The sequence below is a fragment of the Clupea harengus genome, chromosome 13 (assembly GCF_900700415.2).
Source record: "Clupea harengus chromosome 13, Ch_v2.0.2, whole genome shotgun sequence".
Taxonomy (NCBI): Eukaryota; Metazoa; Chordata; class Actinopteri; order Clupeiformes; family Clupeidae; genus Clupea; species Clupea harengus.
In genome coordinates this window covers 28,445,344-28,467,739 of record NC_045164.1, presented here as the reverse complement: position 1 = coordinate 28,467,739, position 22,396 = coordinate 28,445,344, and the positions used below count along the sequence as shown (strand labels likewise).

The following is a 22,396-nucleotide window of genomic DNA, read 5'->3' as shown; positions in this document are numbered from 1 at the left end:
GTCAGATTGGAGAGGACAGCACATATTTGCAAGACATGTTTAACCGAGCTGGGCCAGCAGGATGAGAGTGGCTGTTGACATAGTCCCAAGAATTTGGGAGAAGCTGTAGGGATTTGAGTGCAGTAATACAATGATTTAAGCTGACCCAGCTAACATTTGAATGATCGATCGCCATTTCTTTTAATACTCCCAGAAGTTGGATTCATTTGATGGCTTAAAAATAAGGTTTGACACATCTTTCATTTCCACTCATTATAGGGTGTACTACAGCCACACTACAGCCTACTACTCTCTCTCTTTTCTATTGGGGTTGTCTGTTCAATTGGAATGTTTTACTGAATTGCACATTGTTGTAAAAAAAACAACTACGTACTCCTTTGGCTCTCTACACTCTCACACCCTCAGCCTACACGGAGAATGAGGACGCAGACACACACACACACACACACACACACACACACACACACACACACACACACACACGGAGAATGAGGACGAAAGCATTTCATGACAATGCAAGTTTCAGGCATCTGCTTTTTTTTCTCTTTTTTTTTCTCTTTTTTTTGCTAGAAAGGTTCTTTCCTATTAGCACATTCCACTGTCTGTGAGGTGAAAGGTCAAAGTTTGAATGGTGTTGAACAGACTGGAGGAGGCAAAATGTCAGTTCAGAGTCGTGTCTGGAAGGACCCATTCCAACATCCCATACGTATTAAGGCTTCTGGTCATCCCATTCTTATTAAGGCTTCTGGTCATCCCATTCTTATTAAGGCTTTTGGAAATCTAATTGGATTCCTACTCCAATTATTCTTGTTCTGCACTTAATGTGACAATGCAAGTCAAGTCAGGACGACATTTTTGAAATCCGACTTGTCAGAGTGTGTGAAGTGAGAGGGATCCTGTGACTGCAGTGTTCATCTTGAGCATCATGCATTATGGACCAGTCAGATTCAATCTATTGGCACGACAGCATTATGGACCAGTCAGATTCAATCTATTGGCACGACAGCATTATGGACAAATCAGATTCAATCTATTGGCACGACAGCATTATGGACAAATCAGATTCAATCTATTGGCACGACAGCATTATGGACAAATCAGATTCAATCTATTGGCACGACAGCATTATGGACAAATCAGATTCAATCTATTGGCACGACAGCATTATGGACAAATCAGATTCAATCTATTGGCACGACAGCATTATGGACCAGTCAGATTCAATCTATTGGCACGACAGCATTATGGACCAGTCAGATTCAATCTATTGGCACGACAGCATTATGGACCAGTCAGATTCAATCTATTGGCACGACAGCATTATGGACCAGTCAGATTCAATCTATTGGCACGACAGCATTATGGACAAATCAGATTCAATCTATTGGCACGACAGCATTATGGACCAGTCAGATTCAAGCTATTGGCACGACAGCATTATGGACCAGTCAGATTCAAGCTATTGGCACGACAGCATTATGGACAAATCAGATTCAAGCTATTGGCACGACAGCATTATGGACAAATCAGATTCAAGCTATTGGCACGACAGCGTTACGACCCTGTTGCTCTGCCAAGACCTTACGCTGTAAGCCTCTCCTTGTGCACACACACACACACACACACACACACACACACACACACACACACACTCAAGCCCAGATCAGAGGGAGGGGAAGCCCTCAATCAGCGCGTGTCATTGCTGCGTCGTAGAACGCTCCATAAACGCCTCGTAAAAGAAGCTTTGTCTCGGCTCCAATGCAAATGCTGATATTTAGCTTATATGGGCCGTGGGGGAATTGCGCAGCCATTTTTAGTGTCTGTGCGTCTGAGCGCTGCTGTCTGGGTGCCTGGTGCTATATCACGTATTCCTTTGGCGTCAGACAGGGAGGAGAAACGTGTCCCATTTCTCTGAGTCGGCGTGACGGCAAACGTTGAGCAGAGATCTGCCAGAAACAGACCCTCACTGCAATTAGAGCTCGTTAAAAGTCACTGAATTACTTCTTTGCCCCCGACATGCCTCATCACCTCACCGCTCGACTAGTGGATGAGAAAAACCAATCCGTGTTGAGAGGCCAGAAATAAAATAGTCAAATCTGGAAGCCTGATGGCAGCACTGATGCACACGGCGAGGCCACAGCACCATATGGAGTATATGGTGTATAGTATATGGTGTATGTGTGGTGCTGACTATATGTATAGTATATGGTGGCTATCTCTTTGTTGGCACATTACTTTCTTGTCTAGTTTGTTTATGTTTTGAAGTGGGTCGCCTGATTTGTCCACTGCCCCCATCCATACGTAGAAGAACTATAGTCATTTGACAATTTGAAGTACTTTGTAACAGTTATAAAATAGAAGAATAAAAGATTAACATCAATCTAAAAGTAGATAAATACAACAGAGTACATTTAATCAGTTAACGAAAGCCCTCTGAGAACGGCTGGGTCTACAGTCTAGATTGAAAAAACAGTTGGAGTCTGTTGTCTTTGATTTTCATCAGTGAGTTGGTAAAACCTCCTGCTCAGCTCTGGAACCAAAAGATCTCTCTCCAGTGGTCCTAGAGGTGTAGCAGGTCTGGAAACAAAAGAGTTCTCTCCTGTGGTCTTAGAGGTGTAGCAGGTCTGGAAACAAAAGAGTTCTCTCCAGTGGTCTTAGAGGTGTAGCAGGTGTGGAACCAAAAGAGTTCTCTCCTGTGGTCTTAGAGGTGAGGCAGGTGTGTATTGATGAGGGTAATTTGGGATGTCCCATTTAGTTATTTATAAACAAGCAGCAGTGCTTTAAAGTCACTTCTGTGATTTAGTTCTTTATAAACAAGCAGCAGTGCTTTAAAGTCAGTTCTGTGATTTAGTTATTTATAAACAAGCAGCAGTGCTTTAAAGTCAGTTCTGTGATTTAGTTATTTATAAACAAGCATCAGTGCTTTAAAGTCACTTCTGTGATTTAGTTATTTATAAACAAGCAGCAGTGCTTTAAAGTCACTTCTGTGATTTAGTTCTTTATAAACAAGCAGCAGTGCTTTAAAGTCACTTCTGTGATTTAGTTATTTATAAACAAGCAGCAGTGCTTTAAAGTCACTTCTGTGATTTAGTTCTTTATAAACAAGCAGCAGTGCTTTAAAGTCACTCCTGTGATTGGCTGGAAGCCAGTGTAGGAACTGAAGTAATGTGGTCAGTTTGTTTGGTTTTCGTAAGAACTCTAGCAGCTGCATTTTGCACAAGCTGAAGCTGTTTGATGGTCTTTTTTAGGAAGGCCTGTGATAAGACCATTGCAGTAGTCAATCCTGCTGGAAATAAAAGCGTGAATGAATTTTTCTAAATCATGTTTTTACATAAGGCCTCTTAGTTTGGCTATGCTTTTGAGATGGTAAAAAGCTGATTTCGTTATTGCCTTCACATGTTTTTTTTTAAACTGAGATCGCTATCGATTTAAGACACAAAGATTCTTAACAGTGTCCCTCACTTTAAGTCCTTTTGTGTCAAGATGAGTAGTGTAATAATATATTTATAATATTATACCATTCTACTTACCATTTTTCATTAAAACTATTCAGCAAAAACCATCTACAGAGTCTGCCAGTTGAGTCCAGGGTCCTTGAAGGGGCTGAATGAGGGCCACATGAAAGAAAACACACAGCCGTGATCAGATAAGGCCAAGTCCTTGACGGTTGTGGAGATATTGGGACCATTTATGATTCCAAGGTCCAGTGTATGACAAAGAGAGTGAGCTGGCCCTTGTACATGCTATGTTAGGCTGAAGGTAACAAGCAGTGCATTCATTTCCTTATTATTTCTGTTTTCTGGATTATCTACATGCCAGGTGAAATCCTCTGATATAATAAGGCAATCACAATCCGTACAAATAACCGACAACAGTTTGCCTCATCAAAAGGTGTTTTTCATAGGCCTATAAAATAGTCACTAACAAAATATAAGAACACTTAATTAGAGCACATAAGTATTCAAATGATATAAAGTCAGATGATGACTGCACTGAAGAGGTTTTTTGAACACCGTGGCTGTTCGCCCTCCTCTTCTCATTAAAGGTGACATTCGTGGGAGGTGTCTCCGAGGGTAGTGACACCGCTCGCTTGATCCAACCGTGTTTCAGTTAAAAGTACAAAATAAATCAAGTTTAGGTGTGCAGATGGGGTGGAGCAGGTGAGTTGGGTGCTGGGGGGTGGAGCAGGTGAGTTAGGTGCTGGGGGGGGAGTAGGTGAGTTGGGTGCTGGGGGGGAGTAGGTGAGTTGGGTGCTGGGGGGGGGAGAAGGTGAGTTGGGTGCTGGGGGGGGAGTAGGTGAGTTGGGTGCTGGGGGGGGAATAGGTGAGTTGGGTGCTGGGGGGGGGAGTAGGTGGGTTGGGTGCTGGGGGGGGAGTAGGTGAGTTGGGTGCTGGGGGGGAATAGGTGAGTTGGGTGCTGGGGGGGAGTAGGTGAGTTGGGTGCTGGGGGGGGAATAGGTGAGTTGGGTGCTGGGGGGGGGAGTAGGTGAGTTGGGTGCTGGGGGGGGAGTAGGTGAGTTGGGTGCTGGGGGGGAGTAGGTGAGTTGGGTGCTGGGGGGGGGTTGGGTGCTGGGGGGGGGGGGGAGTAGGTGAGTTGGGTGCTGGGTCCTTGGAAGTGCCTGCCGATCAACAACAGCCTATGCATACTTTCAGGGAACTTCAGGTGATGGGGTGGGGGTGGTGACAAGGAGTCAAGGGGAAAGGGAGTGGGATGTTGGTTGTGTCTGCCTCAGCAGGGCTCTCTGTGAGTGGGTCAGACACTGATGCTGCCTCAGCGTGGGCCTTCACGCAAGATATTGTGTCCTCAGCCTTTTGGGTGGTAAAGACGGCTGCTTTACTCCAGTCAATCTGTTTCCATGCGCTCACAATCTCCATCTGACTGCTGAGATCCTGGAGAGATGGGTGCAGATGATTGGGTGAGCTCTGAGATCCTGGAGAGATGGGTGCAGGTGATTGGCTGAGCTCTGAGATCCTGGAGAGATTGGTGATTGGCTGAGATCCTGTAGAGATGGGTGCAGATGATTGGCTGAGCTCTGAGATCCTGGAGAGATGGGTGCAGGTGATTGGCTGAGATCCTGTAGAGATGGGTGCAGGTGATTGGCTGAGCTCTGAGATCCTGGAGAGATTGGTGATTGGCTGAGATCCTGTAGAGATGGGTGCAGATGATTGGCTGAGCTCTGAGATCCTGGAGAGATGGGTGCAGATGATTGGCTGAGCTCTGAGATCCTGTAGAGATGGGTGCAGATGATTGGCTGAGCTCCACCCCTGCGGTGTCCTTGTTGTCACGCTCTCACGTCATTCCAGGGGAGGTGCTCGGACATCCTGTGGAGCTTGTGGGGGCTTTTGTTTTGGTTCCAACGAACTGTTCTTGTTTTCTTGGTGTTCACGTTGTACAAGTGTTTATCAGAGGGCCCCAAGGGTGCTGGGGAAAGGAGGGAGACAAGATGGTTCCCTATCCATCTGAGTTCTCTGGACTATTCCAGAATCGGTTGAAATTGTTTTATAAAACTCAGCGCAACTGAAAAACACATTTATGTGAGCCAGCCAGGTGTTTAAGCTGAGCAGTGTACCACTGATGAACGTTCGTGTTTATTTAAGGCACAAACAAGTTCCTTAAGATCTTCTTGTAGGCAGTACTGTTCTTTGTAAACATCATTTGCACCAGCGTGCACAATAATGCGTCTGACAGGTTGATGTTTCAACACCATCTCTGCCCGTCTGTTTTTGAGTATCGGAGACGGCTGCATGTGGAAGGCAGCATTTAATCATTAAACTCTATCATATATATGTCTAACAACACAATCAACACTATTTAACTCTACAGTATCATATATATGTCTAACAACACAATCAACACTATTTAACTCTTTCATCTATATGTCTAACAACACAATCAACACTATTTAACTCTTTCATCTATATGTCTAAGAACACAATCAACACTATTTAACTCTTTCATCTATATGTCTAACAACACAATCAACACCATTGAACTCTACAGTATCATATATATGTCTAACAACACAATCAACACCATTGAACTCTATCATATATATGTCTAACAACACAATCAACACTATTTAACTCTTTCATCTATATGTCTAACAACACAATCAACACTATTTAACTCTTTCATCTATATGTCTAACAACACAATCAACACCATTGAACTCTACAGTATCATATATATGTCTAACAACACAATCAACACCATTGAACTCTATCATATATATGTCTAACAACACAATCAACACCATTGAACTCTATCATATATATGTCTAACAACACAATCAACACCATTGAACTCTATCATCTATATGTCTAACAACACAATCAACACCATTGAACTCTACAGTATCATCTATATGTCTAAGAACACAATCAACACCATTGAACTCTACAGTATCATCTATATGTCTAAGAACACAATCAACACCATTGAACTCTATCATCTATATGTCTAACAACACAATCAACACCATTGAACTCTACAGTATCATCTATATGTCTAAGAACACAATCAACACCATTGAACTCTACAGTATCATCTATATGTCTAACAACACAATCAACACCATTTAGTGTTGTGGGTTGAATAGGTGCCTCTCCTTGTTTGTGCCCCCCCCCCCCCCCCCCCCATCACGTTCTCCTTCCACTATCTTCCTCTTCCTATATCTTCCTCTTCCTCTCCCCAGCCCTGAGGCACTCAGATCTGTTTTTCTGGTCGTTTCCCCCGGGGAACAGCAGAACTCTTATAGTCTGCAGGTCTGGCTGTATTGCTCTTTCGTTGCCTGCGGTTTCACAGGTGTGTTCACATCTCAGTTGACCAGTGCCGAGGAGTTCACAGGTCTGTCCACATCTCAGTTTACCTCAGTGTCGAGGAGGCAAACGGAAGGGTTTAGGGTCACGAGTAGGGTTGACTGACTGAACAGCGGCCAGCTCACAAAATATATAAACTCACTGATACACAGTATTTACTATATTAGCCCTGTTTGATGAATGTGTTATTTAGTGGCTTGATACATGTGTACAGCATATAGTTAAGATATATATGAGTTATTGGGTTCTGTGTGTACAGCATATAGTTAAGATATATATGAGTTATTGGGTTTCATGCGTACAGCATATAGTTAAGATATATACTGTATGAGTTATTGGGTTCTGTGTGTACAGCATATAGTTAAGATAGATATGAGTTATTGGGTTTCATGCGTACAGCATATAGTTAAGATATATATTTATTGGGTTCCGTGCGTACAGCATATAGTTAAGATAGATATGAGCTATTGGGTCCCTCCAGGCACCTACAGACAGAGCTACTCCCACACTTATGAGTGCAGAGGCAAACGCACAAAAAGCCTTGAAGAAGAAGCACAGTTTTCCACACTCACACACACAGACACAGAAGCACAGTTTTCCCTCTGCAAGAAGAAGAAGCACTAGTTTTCCCCTCTGCAAGCCAGTTTCCTTTTTAGAAAGCTTCTGGAATGCCCTCACATCCACTCAGCCAGAAGACACACCGAACACACGCAGGCACGCACACACACACACACACACACACACACACACACACACACACACACACACACACAAACACCACACATACACACACACACACACACACACACACACACAAACACCACACATACACACACACACACACTTATAGGTCTGCTGGGAGGTGGTGTCTCTCTCCACCCTGGAGCTCATCCTAGAGAAAGGGTTGCCTTGCCACCTGACCGTGAGAATGCCAATTAGGCAAGGGAGGCGTCCGCCGTGTGTGATCCTGCTGACTCGTGTGTGTGTGTGTGTGTGTGTGTGCGTGTGTGTGTGTGTGTGTGATCCTGCTGACTCCTGTGTTGGCTCCAGCGTTCTCGGCTGGCCTTGTTCTCTCTCTCTCTCTCTCCCTCACACACACACACACACACACACGCGCGCGCGCGCGCGCACACACACACACGCGCACACACACACACACAAACTCAGTGAGTGTGAGGTATCTGTGTGAGTGTGAGTGATTGTGAGTGTGAGTATGTCTGTCTGTGTGTCTGTGTGTGTGTGTTTGTGTGTGTGTGTGTGTAAAGTGTAGGATTCCTTAAAACCCTTAGTTAATTTTGTTATTCACTGTACACAAATCAGCACAGTTTTATTTGGACACCCTGTTGTGTGTATATATATCAGGGATGCAAACACATGTATGGTCAAAAAAGAGAGGTAATTGAAGCCCTCGCCCCGCGGCAAATATCCATATACTTACATTGCCACCCACCCCCCGACATCCCCGGCCCACCCCTATAGGCACATAGAGTCAAATTAAATTCTGAAAATTCTTCTTCCTGGCCACCTCCTGCAACGTAAGCAGGGCCTTCCGTCTGGCTGCATTCATTTTCTTAACATGTTTGAGACGTGTCTGCCTCTCTTTGGCCAGAGCAGTAGTCTTGGCCTTCTCTGCACTTTCACATGTAGCACTGCAGCCATACTCCGAGCTGGATATTTCCCCAAACTCATGACATGGGCCCACCACTTCACAATGCAGTCCCCCCAGGCTTTTGCGGTCCTTTTTTGTGATAGTTGCGGCCTAAAATGTCTGATTTCGCAGGAGCTTTTCCAAAAAGTTGCGGTATTTTTTAGGTGTTTGTTGCGATGCAATTGCGAGAGCAAGTGGAAGTTGCGATAGAGTTGCAAATTTCCCTCTTTGTAATTACAATTGAGTTATTTGTTGAAAAATAAGTTATTAATAAACAAACATTCATTAAGGAACAAACCCATTGAGAAATGGTCCTCTAAATAACCTCACCAACATGCCAAACAAAAGATTAACGGGACTACAAAAATGTAGCAAAATAGGCTGTTCTTCCCTCTGCTTATTCAGGTCAGCAAATGTATATTGGTTGTATTGTTGTTATGGAAACGAACACAGTATAGTATTGGACTTTTACTTTGACATCATTCAAATGTTCGTCTCGTGGGAAAGGCAACAGCTGTTAGACAGTTATCTAGAAACATAGCTAGTTATGCTATGTTATGCTAAACATGTAGCGGGAACAGTACATAGGCTTTACTTATCCACAACGAAGTGCACCTGTTGGTATTACAAAAAGACCACCAGTAAGACTGAATAAATTGTTATGAATGTCTCAGCCTTCACATATAACGAAAAAAAAAACCAGCCTGTGTCACTGATCTGTCTGGTCTTCTGACGTCCTGCCTGCATTTCTGCCGTTCTCATTCTATGCAATCAATATGTTTTGCTATCCTTGTTGATTTATTTTAACTGTATAGGTGTTTATGTTGTTCAATTTCATATATTAATTTAAAGTCGTCCAATTTCAAGTAACCCATTCTTCAACACTATCTGCTACCTTATCTTCAAACAGAAAGTAACATTAAATCTCCATTGCAACATCTTTCGAGGATTTGGGAAATAATTGCTGCTGTTGATAAAATTATAATCAGACCCCCCCCCCCTTAAAAAAAAACTCTTCGGATCTGCACGATTCACACAAGTCACCCAAACTGACGTGAAAAAAGCGGGAGGCGCCGAAAAGCGCGCTGTTTGCATCCCTGATATATAGCAACACACACACACACACACACACGTCCGTACGTGTGAAATCAGTTCTGATGTAATAGAACTCTGGTAATTGGTAATCAAGGCAGACTCTAAGAGGTGAATGACTGTTGGCAGTCAAGGTGATAACATAAGTGTCTGTTTATGTGTGTGTGTGTGTGTGTGTGTGTGTGTGTGTGAGGTGACAACATAAGTGTCTGTTTATGGAATGCATGAATCACACTTCTCACTGAGTACACCTCATCACATAGGCATATATCAGCTCTCACACACACACACACACACACACACACACACACACACACACACACACACACACACACACACACACACTCACTTCTCACTGAGTACACCTCATCACAAAGGCATGTATCAGCTCACTGTCAGTACACACACACACACACACTCACAAACACACTCACAAACACACTCACACACACACACACAAACTCACTTCTCACTGAGTACAAGTCTATGCTTCAAATTAAAAATAGAAAGTGTTAAAACGTATCGCAATTAAAAAGCCCGTGGACTTTTCATTCTGTTCTTTGTTCTTTGTCTCTTATCAGACAGCAGCAAATCTACCCACACACACACACACACACACTCACACACCCACCCACACACACACACACACACACACACACACACACACACACACACCCACACACACACAGACAGACAGCATGCAAATGTACCACTGACTGATGGCTTTGAGTTTCGAACTCACATGTAGCACCAACAGAGAGTGTGTCAGACCCGTCCGGTATATTACCATATTTACACATTCAGAAACTCACAGTACACATATGGTATAAGGGGTGTCCATATTGTATCCCCATGGCGTTATTTGAATACTATTTAAGATTCATCTTGGTATGATAACTAATGCGTTTGCCTTTGAAGCAAGGTCACATTTGTGTTTCGTGTTGATTGGAGTGGCACACAGGACCACCTTGGCGTGCGCGTGAAACCAGGGAACACTCACACACACACTCACACACACACACACACACACACACACACACACACCTTGGCGTGCGCGTGAAACTGTCCTCCAGGGAAGCTTCTTCCACAGTCAGAGTTCTCAGCATGACTAATGGGGGATTGGAGGCACAATGGCTCTAGGTGTGTATATGGAAGTGTGGGGGAGTGTGTGCACACATGGGGGAGAGTATGTTCACGTGTGTGTGTGTGTGTGTGTGTGTGTGTGTGTGTGTGTGTGTGTGTGAGTGTGTATGTAGGTGTGTGTGTGTGTGTGTGCTTGTGTGTGTGTGTGTGTGTGTGTATGTAGGTGTGTGTGTGTGTGTGTGTGTGATGTTTTGGTTGCACATCTGTGTGGTGTGTTTTATTCTTCTTCTTCTTTAGGCAGTGTACGTTATGGCGTGTGCCTTGGCATTTTTTGAGATATTAGTTTTGTATCTTCGTTAAAATAGTTCCCTAATGCTTTGGTTCCTGGGCTTTGTTTTGGTGCTAACATGCTAACACTAATGAATGGTTGAGTAATGAGGGTTTTGGTGCTAACATGCTAACACTAATGAATGATTGAGTAATGAGGGTTTTGGTGCTAACATGCTAACACTAATGAATGATTGAGTAATGAGGGTTTTGGTGCTAACATGCTAATACTAATGAATGGTTGAGTAATGACCATCCTCTGCCTACATAATTGAAGTCACATGTTTGTACTGTATCCCAAAGTACAGATGCATTTGAGATATTTCCTCTCTGCTGGTGCCTTTTACACACACACGCACACACACACGCACACACACACCAACACACACACACACACACACACAGACACACACACACACACACACAGACACACACACACCAACACACACACACACAAACACACACACACACAATGCTAAGGTCACCATTCTTCAGAGGAGGCAGCACTCCAAAAAGGCTTCCTCTCCCTCATGATGTAAGCAGCTTAGGGTGACTGCCTGACACTAACAGCCCTATCGTTTTAATAGTCTGTCAATCATGTCACACACACACACACACACACACATGTGCGTACTGGAGAGGAAGAAGGATTTTTCACAAAAAGAAGTACTGTGGATGCCCTATTAATGCTGTTGGCTTTAATACCTAGCTTCTTTATGCTTTTCATCTTGTCTGTGCAACCCTTCACCACCTTCTCAGAGATACACACACACACACACGCACACCAACACACACACACACACACACACACACACACACACACACGCACAAACACACACACACCAACAGACACACGCACGAACACACACACACACACACACATACGCACAAATATACACACACACACACCAACACACACACGCACAAACACACACACGCACGAACACACACCCACACACTTTAGCATGCTAAACTTCCCCTGAACCTGAGAAGAAGCTTTCGGAATGAGAAGGGAGAAGGGCTCTCCTTTCCTTTTTTGAGAGCACACACACACACACACCTTCCTACCAGTGTGGAGGGAAAGGGCTTCTGAGATGGAAGTGTGACTTCACATGAGAGAGAGAGAGAGAGAGAGGGAGAGGGAGAGGGGGAGGGGGAGGGAAAGAAAGAAAGACAGAATGAGAGAGAGGGAGCGAGTGTGAAAGACAGATGGTGTGAAAGCATGGTGAAGGCGATGGCTGACGAAGGAGAGATGGAGGATGTACTCTGGAGTGGCGGTAAAAAGACCAGTGTTCATCATGAGCCGTACACACACACACACACACACACACACACACACCAGTGTTCATCAGCCCTACGCACACACACACATACACACACACACACACACACACACACACACCAGTGTTCATGAGTCCTACACACACACACACACACACACACACGCACACGCACACGCACACACACACACACACACACACACCAGTGTTCATGAGCCCTACACACACACACACACACACACACACACACACACACACACACACACACACACACACCAGTGTTCATGAGTCCTACACACACACACACACACACACACACACGCACACACACACACACACACACACACCAGTGTTCATGAGCCCTACACACACACACACACACACACACACACACACCAGTGTTCATGAGTCATACGCTTGGCTCTGTATAAGGCACCGTGTTAGAAACATGCCGCCACCTTCAGGGGTCATCTGTATGGAAATGTCTCCTTTTCTCAGCAGCTGTTCTTCTCTGACCTTTGACACTAGGATGTCAACATGGCTTTTGTAGTGTGCGAAAAGATGTGTTGTGGTGAAGCCTCCTGCCGTAAGAGGAGAACTATGAATAGACTACTACTAAAATAACCTGACCAGCTGATCAGCATCGATAGAGAAGAAGGGGGAGACAGTGGGTACAGGAGGTAGAGAAGTCGTTTAGTAATCAGAAGGTTCGATTCCCTGTCGAAGCGTCCTTGAGCAACACACTGAACCCCTAATTGCTCCCGATGTGCAGTGTGCCATCAGTGTAAATGTAAAATGTGTATACATTGTAAGTCGCACATATGTAAGTCGCTTTGGATAAAAGCGTCTGCTAAATGACTAAATGTAAATGTAAATGTAAATGTAAGAACAGTTGTCAGCAGGTGACTAGAGGTGGTTTGTTTGCTATTGGACCTGTCTGTTACAGTCTGTCACTCATTGACATGGAGTACAGATTCACATCCTGGGGTGACCTAAAGAAACAGCATCAGCCACGATGTGGTTTAGTAAGGTGTGCTGTGTAATAATTAACTGCATCAGACTCGATGCGCTTTAGTAAGGTGAACTGCATCAGACTCGATGCGGTTTAGTAAGGTGAACTGCATCAGACACGATGTGGTTTAGTAAGGTGAACTGCATCAGCCACGATGTGGTTTAGTAAGGTGTTCTGCATCAGCCACGATGTGGTTTTGTAAGGTGTTCTGCATCAGCCACGATGTGGTTTAGTAAGGTGTTCTGCATCAGCCACGATGTGGTTTAGTAAAGTGTGCTGCAGTTCATTATTACACATCAGACGCGATGCGGTTTAGTAAGGTGTGCGGTATAATAATGAACTGCATCAGACGCGATGCGGTTTAGTAAGGTGTGCTGTGTAATAATGACCTGCATCAGACACGCATCAGCCACGATGCGGTTTAGTAAGGTGTTCTGCATCAGACGCGATGCGGTTTAGTAAGGTGTGCGGTATAATGATCTGCATCAGACGCGATGCGGTTTTTTTATGAAGGTGTGCGGTATAATGAACTGCATCAGACGCGATGCGGTTTAGTAAGGTGTGCTGTATAATGAACTGCTGCTGTGTTGCCTAATAGATGTTTTGAATTTCTCTTCCCGGCATCCTGTGGTGATAAGTATTGTGTTTTGACACATCATATGTCAGGCATTGTGAACTCTCCAGAAAAATGAGGAAAAACAAACATGGCAATTAACACAGAGGACAGGACACCTGTCTTCAGTCCCTGATGAGCGTGATCCTGATGAGATCCGTCAGCCATCAGATAACAGTGGAACCTTCTAGAAACAACACAAAGCCTCTATTTTCAGTTGAGCTTGTGTTAAATGTTGCATTGTTGTGGTACTCAGTCAGGTCAATCTGCTGTCAAATTATTCTGTTTTAATGGCTATCCTATATAGCTGTTGTTTTGGTTTTTCATTGCATGCATGCGATTGTGTAATATCTCACTCTGAGAAGAAATGAAATCAAACTCATGAAAACTTGTAGGTTGTTGCTTACATAAGGGGCTTAGTCATCACAAGGCTTCATGAAATGCATGTTATATATTCGGGAGCGGGGTGAAGTGTGAATGATAATGGGCAGCCTCCCCCCCCCCCACACACACACACACACACACACAGACACACACACACACACACACAGACACACACACACACACACACACACACACAGACACACACAGACAAACACACACACACACACACACACACACACACACACACACACACACACAGACACACACAGACAAACACACACACACACACACACACACACACACACACAGACACACACACACACACACACACACAGACACACACACACACACACGGGGTGAAGTGTGAGTGATAATGGGTAGCCCCCCCCCCCACCCCCTTAGCGGTGCCATGAGAGGTAGTGACATGTCCATTCACTTTGTGCAAGCGTGACCGCGTGAGGAGATTATTCAGCCCTCTTGTTAGTGTCGCACCTCGACCTCGACCTTTAGCCGCGTCCGCTCCGTTGACATCCTAGCGCTCGCTGCTTTGTACCTGATAATGAGTGGCTGCCAGGAGTCATGGACGCCAGCGCTGTCACCGTGACGCCAGCTACTGTCACCGTGCCCTCGTGGCCGCCGCAGGGCAGGCGTTCTGCCTCGTGCTCTTTGCCCGGGCGCTCGAATGCCACGCTCCGCTCCGCCACGCCACGCTCCACTGTTACGCTGTCCCATTTTTCTGTCTGTAATTAGATTTGAGTAGTGGGTAATTTTACAACCTCAGCCCAATCAATACATGCGCTATCTCTTGAACCACAGGTGCACGAATCCAACCCCGTTCATTAATAAACAGCACAAGCAACTGCCACTTCTAATTATGGCCGTTATTAAATAGCAATCAACAGTAATCGATATGGCGGGGAGGGGTAGTTTCAGTTCAGAGAGCATAATGAACCCAAACAAGAGTGTGCATGTTCATTCAGAAATGCCATTTTTCAGAGCGGTGGATGCTCTCCATTTTACAGGGAGAATTATAAACTCTCTGCCTGGTGGTTGTCCCCCGAGGGTCGGAGACTTGCGTCGAGGATTTGGAAAGTGTTTTATTTTCAATAGTCTTTTAAAATCGCAAAATGAGCAGCCCGAGAGGTCAGCCTGTTAGAGGCAGCTGTTAGAGTTGCTGGTGTGACATCCACTAGAGTTGGAAGCGTTTCCTCCACGTCACCCAGATGGAGTTGAACTCAGCCCTCAGCGTGGAGAAGATGATGATGCTGCTCTCATCTACGCGTCAGCATCCTCCTCCGAGGACCCTGGTGTCTGGGACCGCTACGCGTGAGCATCCTCCTCCGAGGACCCTGGTGTCTGGGACCGCTACGCGTCAGCATCCTCCTCCCAGGACCCTGGTGTCTAGGACGGCTACACGTGAGCATCATCCTCCCAGGACCCTGGTGTCTAGGACGGCTACGCGTGAGCATCCTGAGGACCCTGGTGTCTAGGACGGCTAGGCATCAGCATCCTCCGAGGACCCTGGTGTCTAGGACGGCTACGCGTGAGCATCTTCCTCCGAGGACCCTGGTGTCTAGGACGGCTACGCGTGAGCATCCTGAGGACCCTGGTGTCTAGGACGGCTACGCGTGAGCATCCTCCTCCCAGGACCCTGGTGTCTAGGACGGCTACGCGTGAGCATCCTCCTCCGAGGACCCTGGTGTCTAGGACGGCATCTGCACGTTTCCTCGTCACGTTATTAGACTCAGCGGATGAGCAGATGACCTGATGCTCTTCCATTCTCTTATAGGATAGAAAGGTGTGGAAGTAGCCAGCCACTGAGGTCTGACAGAATATGTTCATTCTTGACTGCACACACACACACACACACAGAGACACACACAGACACACACAGACACACACACTCACACACACACACACACACACACAGACACACACACATACACACACAGACACACAGACACACATACCCACGCACACACACACACACGCACGCACATACACACACACGCACACACACACACACACACACACACACACACACACACACACACAGACACATACACAGACACACCCACAGACACACACACCCACACACACAGACACACACACACACACACACACACACACACACTCATAGATAAACTTGGTGCAGGCTGCAGTCTTTAATGGTATTGATTGGTTGCAGCGGACTGAGCAAAAAGCCCTGAAAAGGAGAGAAAGTGAATGAGGTAAAAAGAGAGCTTGGGAATGGGATAGAGAGAGTATGTGTGTGTGTGTGCAGTGTGTGTGTGTGTGTGTGTGTGTGCAGTGTGTGTGTGTATACAGTATGTGTGTGAGGGAGAGACGGAGAAACAGAGTATGTGTATATACAGTATGTGTGTGAGGGAGAGAGAGACAGAGAAACAGTGTATGTGTATATACAGTATGTGTGTGAGGGAGAGAGTGACGGAGAAACAGAGTGTGTGTATATACAGTATGTGTGTGTGTGTGTGTGTGTGAGAGTCTGAGAGCAGTTTAGATCCAATCAGATGGAATGGGGTTGGGGAAGACATTGCCTTAGCAGACATGTGTCAGTCATATTGATGGAGATCAATCACTTGGACAGGCAAACACAATAGAGAGGAGGACCTATACATGCCTTATCTAACCCCTGATCCATACTGTACGTATCTGGGATCAGCGGCACACAATACTGACACACAACTGGAGTACTGACCCTGGATCAGATCAGCTCTGGTGTCAGCAGCAGACAATACTGACACACACCTGGAGTACTGACCTCGGATCAGATCAGCTCTGGTGTCAGCAGGAGACAATACTGAGCTGTTTATGGTTTTTTTTTCTTCCAGATTTGTTTATTCATGCTAATAAAGGTGTCTGTGTGTGTGTGTTTGTTGTAGGTGTGTGTGTGTGTGTGTGTGTGTGTGTCTGAGCATTGTCCCTCCAGGCAGTCAAAGCTTCAGCAGATGTTGCAGCTCGTTTATAACACACATCCACCATGTTTCCACGTTCTTGTTTATGAGAGCGCAGACAGCTGCTTATTTTAATGAGGTCTCCTTGAGAGTAGTTGATGAACAATGCAATGTCAAACCCACACATTTGAACGGAAAGACTCATCGTTGCAGTCCAACCTCGGAGAGCATTGTTTATTCACACATAAAATTATGACTATATACTCTTTGTGTATGACTGCTAAGCTATTCAGTGAGGGGGAAGAAAAAAACAAAAACAAAAAACACAAACACAAGACCACAGCGGTCAACCCCTGCCTCCACACAAATAGAATGGTCACCTTGTGAGGAAAGTGGCTGCTTTTGTGGAGTCAAACGCAGGTCTCGTACATCCACACGTGTAATTACTCTTCCTGCCGCTCCCTTTGTAAGCACGCTTGTGTTCCACGAGATGAATGGGCCAGTTGTGGATAAATACAGTAAACACCCTGGAAACCACGGCCAGCATTGTGCCTCTCATTCAGGCATGCAGTGGTGCCAGATAAGGTAAACACTCCGCTTTGTTGCGGGAAGGCGTAAGGAGCTCAGCGGCGTGTTTGAACTGAGCTCGACGACTCGACGGCTGAGGCACCAGAGGCATTACCTCCTGGCATGTGCAAACAATATTTGCAGATGGCAGTCAATGTTATTGAGGCAGGCTGCGGTTCTGGTCAAAGACCCAGAAATGTTGTTTCACCTTGGGTCTCCAGGCTTGTTTTTCTCCTTGGATACCACCAAACTCCAAGGCTGTGGAGGCAAGTCCATGTTTGTGTGTTACACTGAAGGTTCAATAGAGATGGGGAGATTGATGTTTGTGTGTTTACACTGAAGGTTCAATAGAGATGGGGAGATTGATGTTTGTGTGTTACACTGAAGGTTCAATCGAGATGGGGAGATTGATGTTTGTGTGTTACACTGAAGGTTCAATAGAGATGGGGAGATTGATGTTTGTGTGTTACACTGAAGGTTCAATAGAGATGGGGAGATTGATGTTTGTGTGTTACACTGAAGGTTCAATAGAGATGGGGAGATTGATGTTTGTGTGTTACACTGAAGGTTCAATAGAGATGGGGAGATTGTCATCCCCATGTCCGTCCCCATGTGTGAATTGTCATTGCAGTCAAATCGTATTTACACTGAATGTTGCTTTCAATACGCTTGTGATTCTAGGTTGGTCTTCAGTTTTGTCTTCATCCTTGAATAATGTTTTCCTGATACAGATGCTCATGCAGTTTCACTGTATATTATATAGGGTTAGGGTTATACTATATCACTGTAGAAACTCATCTTTCCTTCTTTTCTCTCTCTCTTTCTCTCTGTCTCGTGCAGGAAAAGAAGAATACGTCGCAACCTTCAAAGGATCCGAATACTTCTGCTACGACCTGTCCCTGAACCCCATTCAGAGCAGCAGCGACGAGATCACGCTCTCGTTCAAGACCCTGCAGAGAAACGGACTGATGCTGCACACGGGCAAATCGGCCGACTACGTCAATCTGGCGTTGAAAAACGGGGCGGTCTCGCTCGTCATTAATTTGGGTTCCGGGGCCTTTGAAGCGTTGGTGGAGCCCGTCAATGGGAAATTTAATGACAATGATTGGCATGATGTGAAGGTTACAAGGAATCTCCGTCAGGTAACAGTACAGAAGGTTGCGGAAGAGGTGGAAATTAAGGAGTAAATTAAGGAGTACATTAAGTAATTTAATTAACACAGGAACAGTCACCACAATTAACCTATGAAAAAAAAAGAATCCGAACATTCAACATTTAAAGCAATTAGGTACTGTTTGACATTTGACATAAACAATGAAAACAAATATATCATGGCAAGATATGAGCAGGAACATCTCTAGATCTGCTGGCTAATATTCCAGGTTTTTAGCACAAGATATGAGCAGGAACATTTCTAGATCTGCTGGCTAATATTCCAGGTTTTCAGCACAAGATATGAGCAGGAACATCTCTAGATCTGCTGGCTAATATTCGAGGTTTTCAGCTTAATCTCTTTCTCCCTCAGCCCTGCCACACTATCAGTTACCACGGGCAGTCAGTTTTTCTGGTGCAGACTGGCTTGACAGGAAACAAACAAGCAAACAAAAACAGCTGATTCAAGTCACACCTAAACAAGCATTTGAGGAGCAGTAGAATGAAATGAAAAAATGTCTATCTAATCTCAAACATTATACATGTGTGCACTTCTGGAGTTCTGGTTCTGTTCAACATTATCAATAATCAATAATTTTATGCAGGTATACATTTTTACTTACAGATATGTTGGACAGACATCAATCATATTTAAGTATTTAAGAAACTATTTTAGACATGTTTGAGGTCACATGTTTGATGTAAAAGCATCCAAAGGTGTCTTAAGAGGTCTCATCAGCACACAGGGATGTGTCCAGATTAGTATCCATGGAGATAGGCAGTTCTGTACTGGTGCAGCAGGTAGATGTTTCTGGAAACGACACTTGTTTCTGGATTCTTCTGTACTATCCTTTCACAATTTCCGAGTTGTAGGGAACCCTCAATACTCTGACATTCTGTTAAAAATATCTTACCAGAAACTCTTGTAGAGGTATTCCCATTTTGTTTTAATCAAATTAATTAAATAGCTTTGCTGCTGAGAAGAGATTGACCCATCAGGTCTGTTGTAATGTACTTGTCATTGTAATTAATATTTCTTTTACATTTCTGATATGGCACATATTTCTGGAAGGCTGTGACTCTTTAGATGAGCCATGACTCTTTAGATGAGTCATAGGAGGAGTGACTCTTTAGATGAGCTATATGAGGTGTGACTTAATTATTTTTGGTGGTTACTGACAGTATGCTATAATGAGCTAATAAAGGCCTCTCAGACTGTTCTGACCATGCGGTTGCTGATCACATTGTTGGGGCCCATTAAGCTGAAATACAGTACCCTCAAACATGTGAACTTTAATCTCATATTAGGAAAACAGTGGATCATAGGTTTTTGAAAACAACTTTCAAAACAAGTAAGCCTACTTTGAAAACAAATCAATCAAGAAAAAGTAACAAGGCGTATTGTCTACGCCATCTCACGTCCGTGGCGATAGGCGCATCCCGATGTCTCGACGAACAGAAATCTCAGTGTCTAGGCTGCTGCTGCGCTGCTCAATGTCTTAACTTCAGCGGCTATCTCTTCATTTCTATTTTCTCTCTGATGGCTTGACAGTCTAGCCAGCTGCGTAGCGCTGATAATTGCAGCAGTGCCATGATTTTGAACAGCTTATCAGCGCGCTTATGCCTCACTGTAATTACCACAGGTGACCTTCACTAGTGACCTTCAGGACGGAGCTGTGAAATACCTCTCAGAGGTGGTGCTCTTTATTTGTAGGGTGGCGAAAAAAAAATCGAGGTTATGAAGTTTAGAATGTAGTTTAGTAGAAGTAGCACCTAAACCTCTAGACTTGTTCCTGTTCATAGCCGGTGTGACTGTTTCCTTCTACTGAACACAAAGAGTCTGATTGGATTTGGTTTACATAACTGAGAAAAAAGAATAGAAAACTGAGTGCTTTTAAGAGTGCATTGAGGAGTGCATTTAGTAGTGCATTGAGGAGTGCATTGAGGAGTGCATTTAAGAGTGCATTTAAGAGTGCATTTAGGAGTGCATGCCAAACGGGGGAAAGGCTTCGCCCCTTCCATCCTGTGTCAGGGTTCTTCTTTGCTTTCTCTCATTGCAGTAAAGTCAACCTAAAGTTCATCACATTGACCATTAAAAGCAGGTACTGTATGAGAGCAGCGAATTGTCCAGATGTGGCCAGATTGGTCCACACTACAATCCTCTCAATCGCTGACATAATTTTCTTTTACTGAAATAAAAAAAATAAAAACAGAAATAAGAAAAAAAAGAGACTTTGGTTTAAGAGGGTCACCTGATGTGCTTTAGGCCTTCTCTCTTATATGAGCCGTGTGATGTGTGTCAGTCATGTACTCCGTCAGGAGGGAGGTGGGGAGGTGGGGCGGCCTGGAGGAGTATGGGCTCCTGGGGGTCTCTCTGAGAGCAGTCCTCCCACTGGGCACAAGTCATTCAGAGCACTCATGACGTGACATGACGTGCACATAGACAGAGTCCTAGACGTCAGGGCTGCCACCCCTTGTGGGGCCACACTGGTAGTTCGTTTGATCAGCTTTTTTCTTGTATAGACTTATTTTGCCCGTTTTTTTTCTCCTCTGTGTTACTAACCTGCTTTGGTAAAGCAAAAACAACTAACGTCATTCATGGAATGTGTCATTCTACTAACCTATATATTTTTTGACGTTTTTTTAACAATGTACTAACCTCTGTAGTAACCATCATATCTTTTTTAAGTAACAATCGTTATTCTGTTCACAGTTTTTAATTTCCTTTCTCCCCCCTTTTCCACAAAGCATTCAGGCATTGGACACGCTATGGTAAACAAACTACATTGTTCGGTAGATATCATTCTAATTGTTTCCTAGTTTGGGTTTGCCGTGTTCCTTTTTCGTTTCACTGTAGACGTCATTAACAAAAAAAAGGGGAACTGCGGTTGGTACTCTTCTGCTTACTTTTTTCGACTCCTCTTTTAGTTTTCTCTCTCTCTTCTCATCCGTTGGTTTCTCCTTCCTTGTTTTACTGGGTTTTATTTTTGTTTTCCTGTCCAATTCAGTTTCAACCCAGCTGTTTTTTTAGGAGCATCGTTTCGAAACCTTTTGCATCAAGCAGTGGTTTACAAGGAGGGTCCTCTCCTGGCTGGCTGGCCGACTGTTCTTTGGCTCAGCCAGTTTTTTTTATTTCCATTCACTTTGCATGGCATGCGTTTAAGAATGTGCGCTGTGACTGTTCAGCAGCTCATTCCTTCTTCTCATGGTTGTCACATGACACTCGTATTTGTCTCTGGTGGCTTGTTGATTGCCTTTCATTCATCTTTGGTGTGGTCTTGACTTCTTTGTCTGTTTTCTTTTGGTCACACGTCATGTGTTGCTGCTTCTCTCTCTGACACCATGTGGAAAATCACTCTCTTTACTTTCCCTTCAACTAACGTAACCTCTTGGTTATTTTTTTTCTTTCTTTTTGTGCAAAACACCAAAAAGAAAAAAAAAAAAAGAAAAAGAGAATAGCATGTCGTCTTCACAGCACCTGAAAGCACATTACTAACCAAATGCA

The 22,396-nt window shown here is 44.5% G+C and overlaps 1 protein-coding gene across 2 annotated transcripts in view; it reads left to right on the top strand.

The window, feature by feature from the left end:
- The window catches only part of LOC105899707 (neurexin-1a), a 395,474-nt gene that overhangs the window by 97,224 nt on the left and 275,854 nt on the right, over positions 1 to 22,396 (top strand). For both annotated transcript variants that reach the window (XM_031579030.2, XM_031579029.2), the window contains 2 exons: positions 18,580 to 18,881; positions 21,640 to 21,663. In XM_031579030.2, coding sequence (XP_031434890.1) covers positions 18,580 to 18,881; positions 21,640 to 21,663 — 326 coding nt within the window. The remainder of the gene's footprint in view (positions 1 to 18,579; positions 18,882 to 21,639; positions 21,664 to 22,396) is intronic.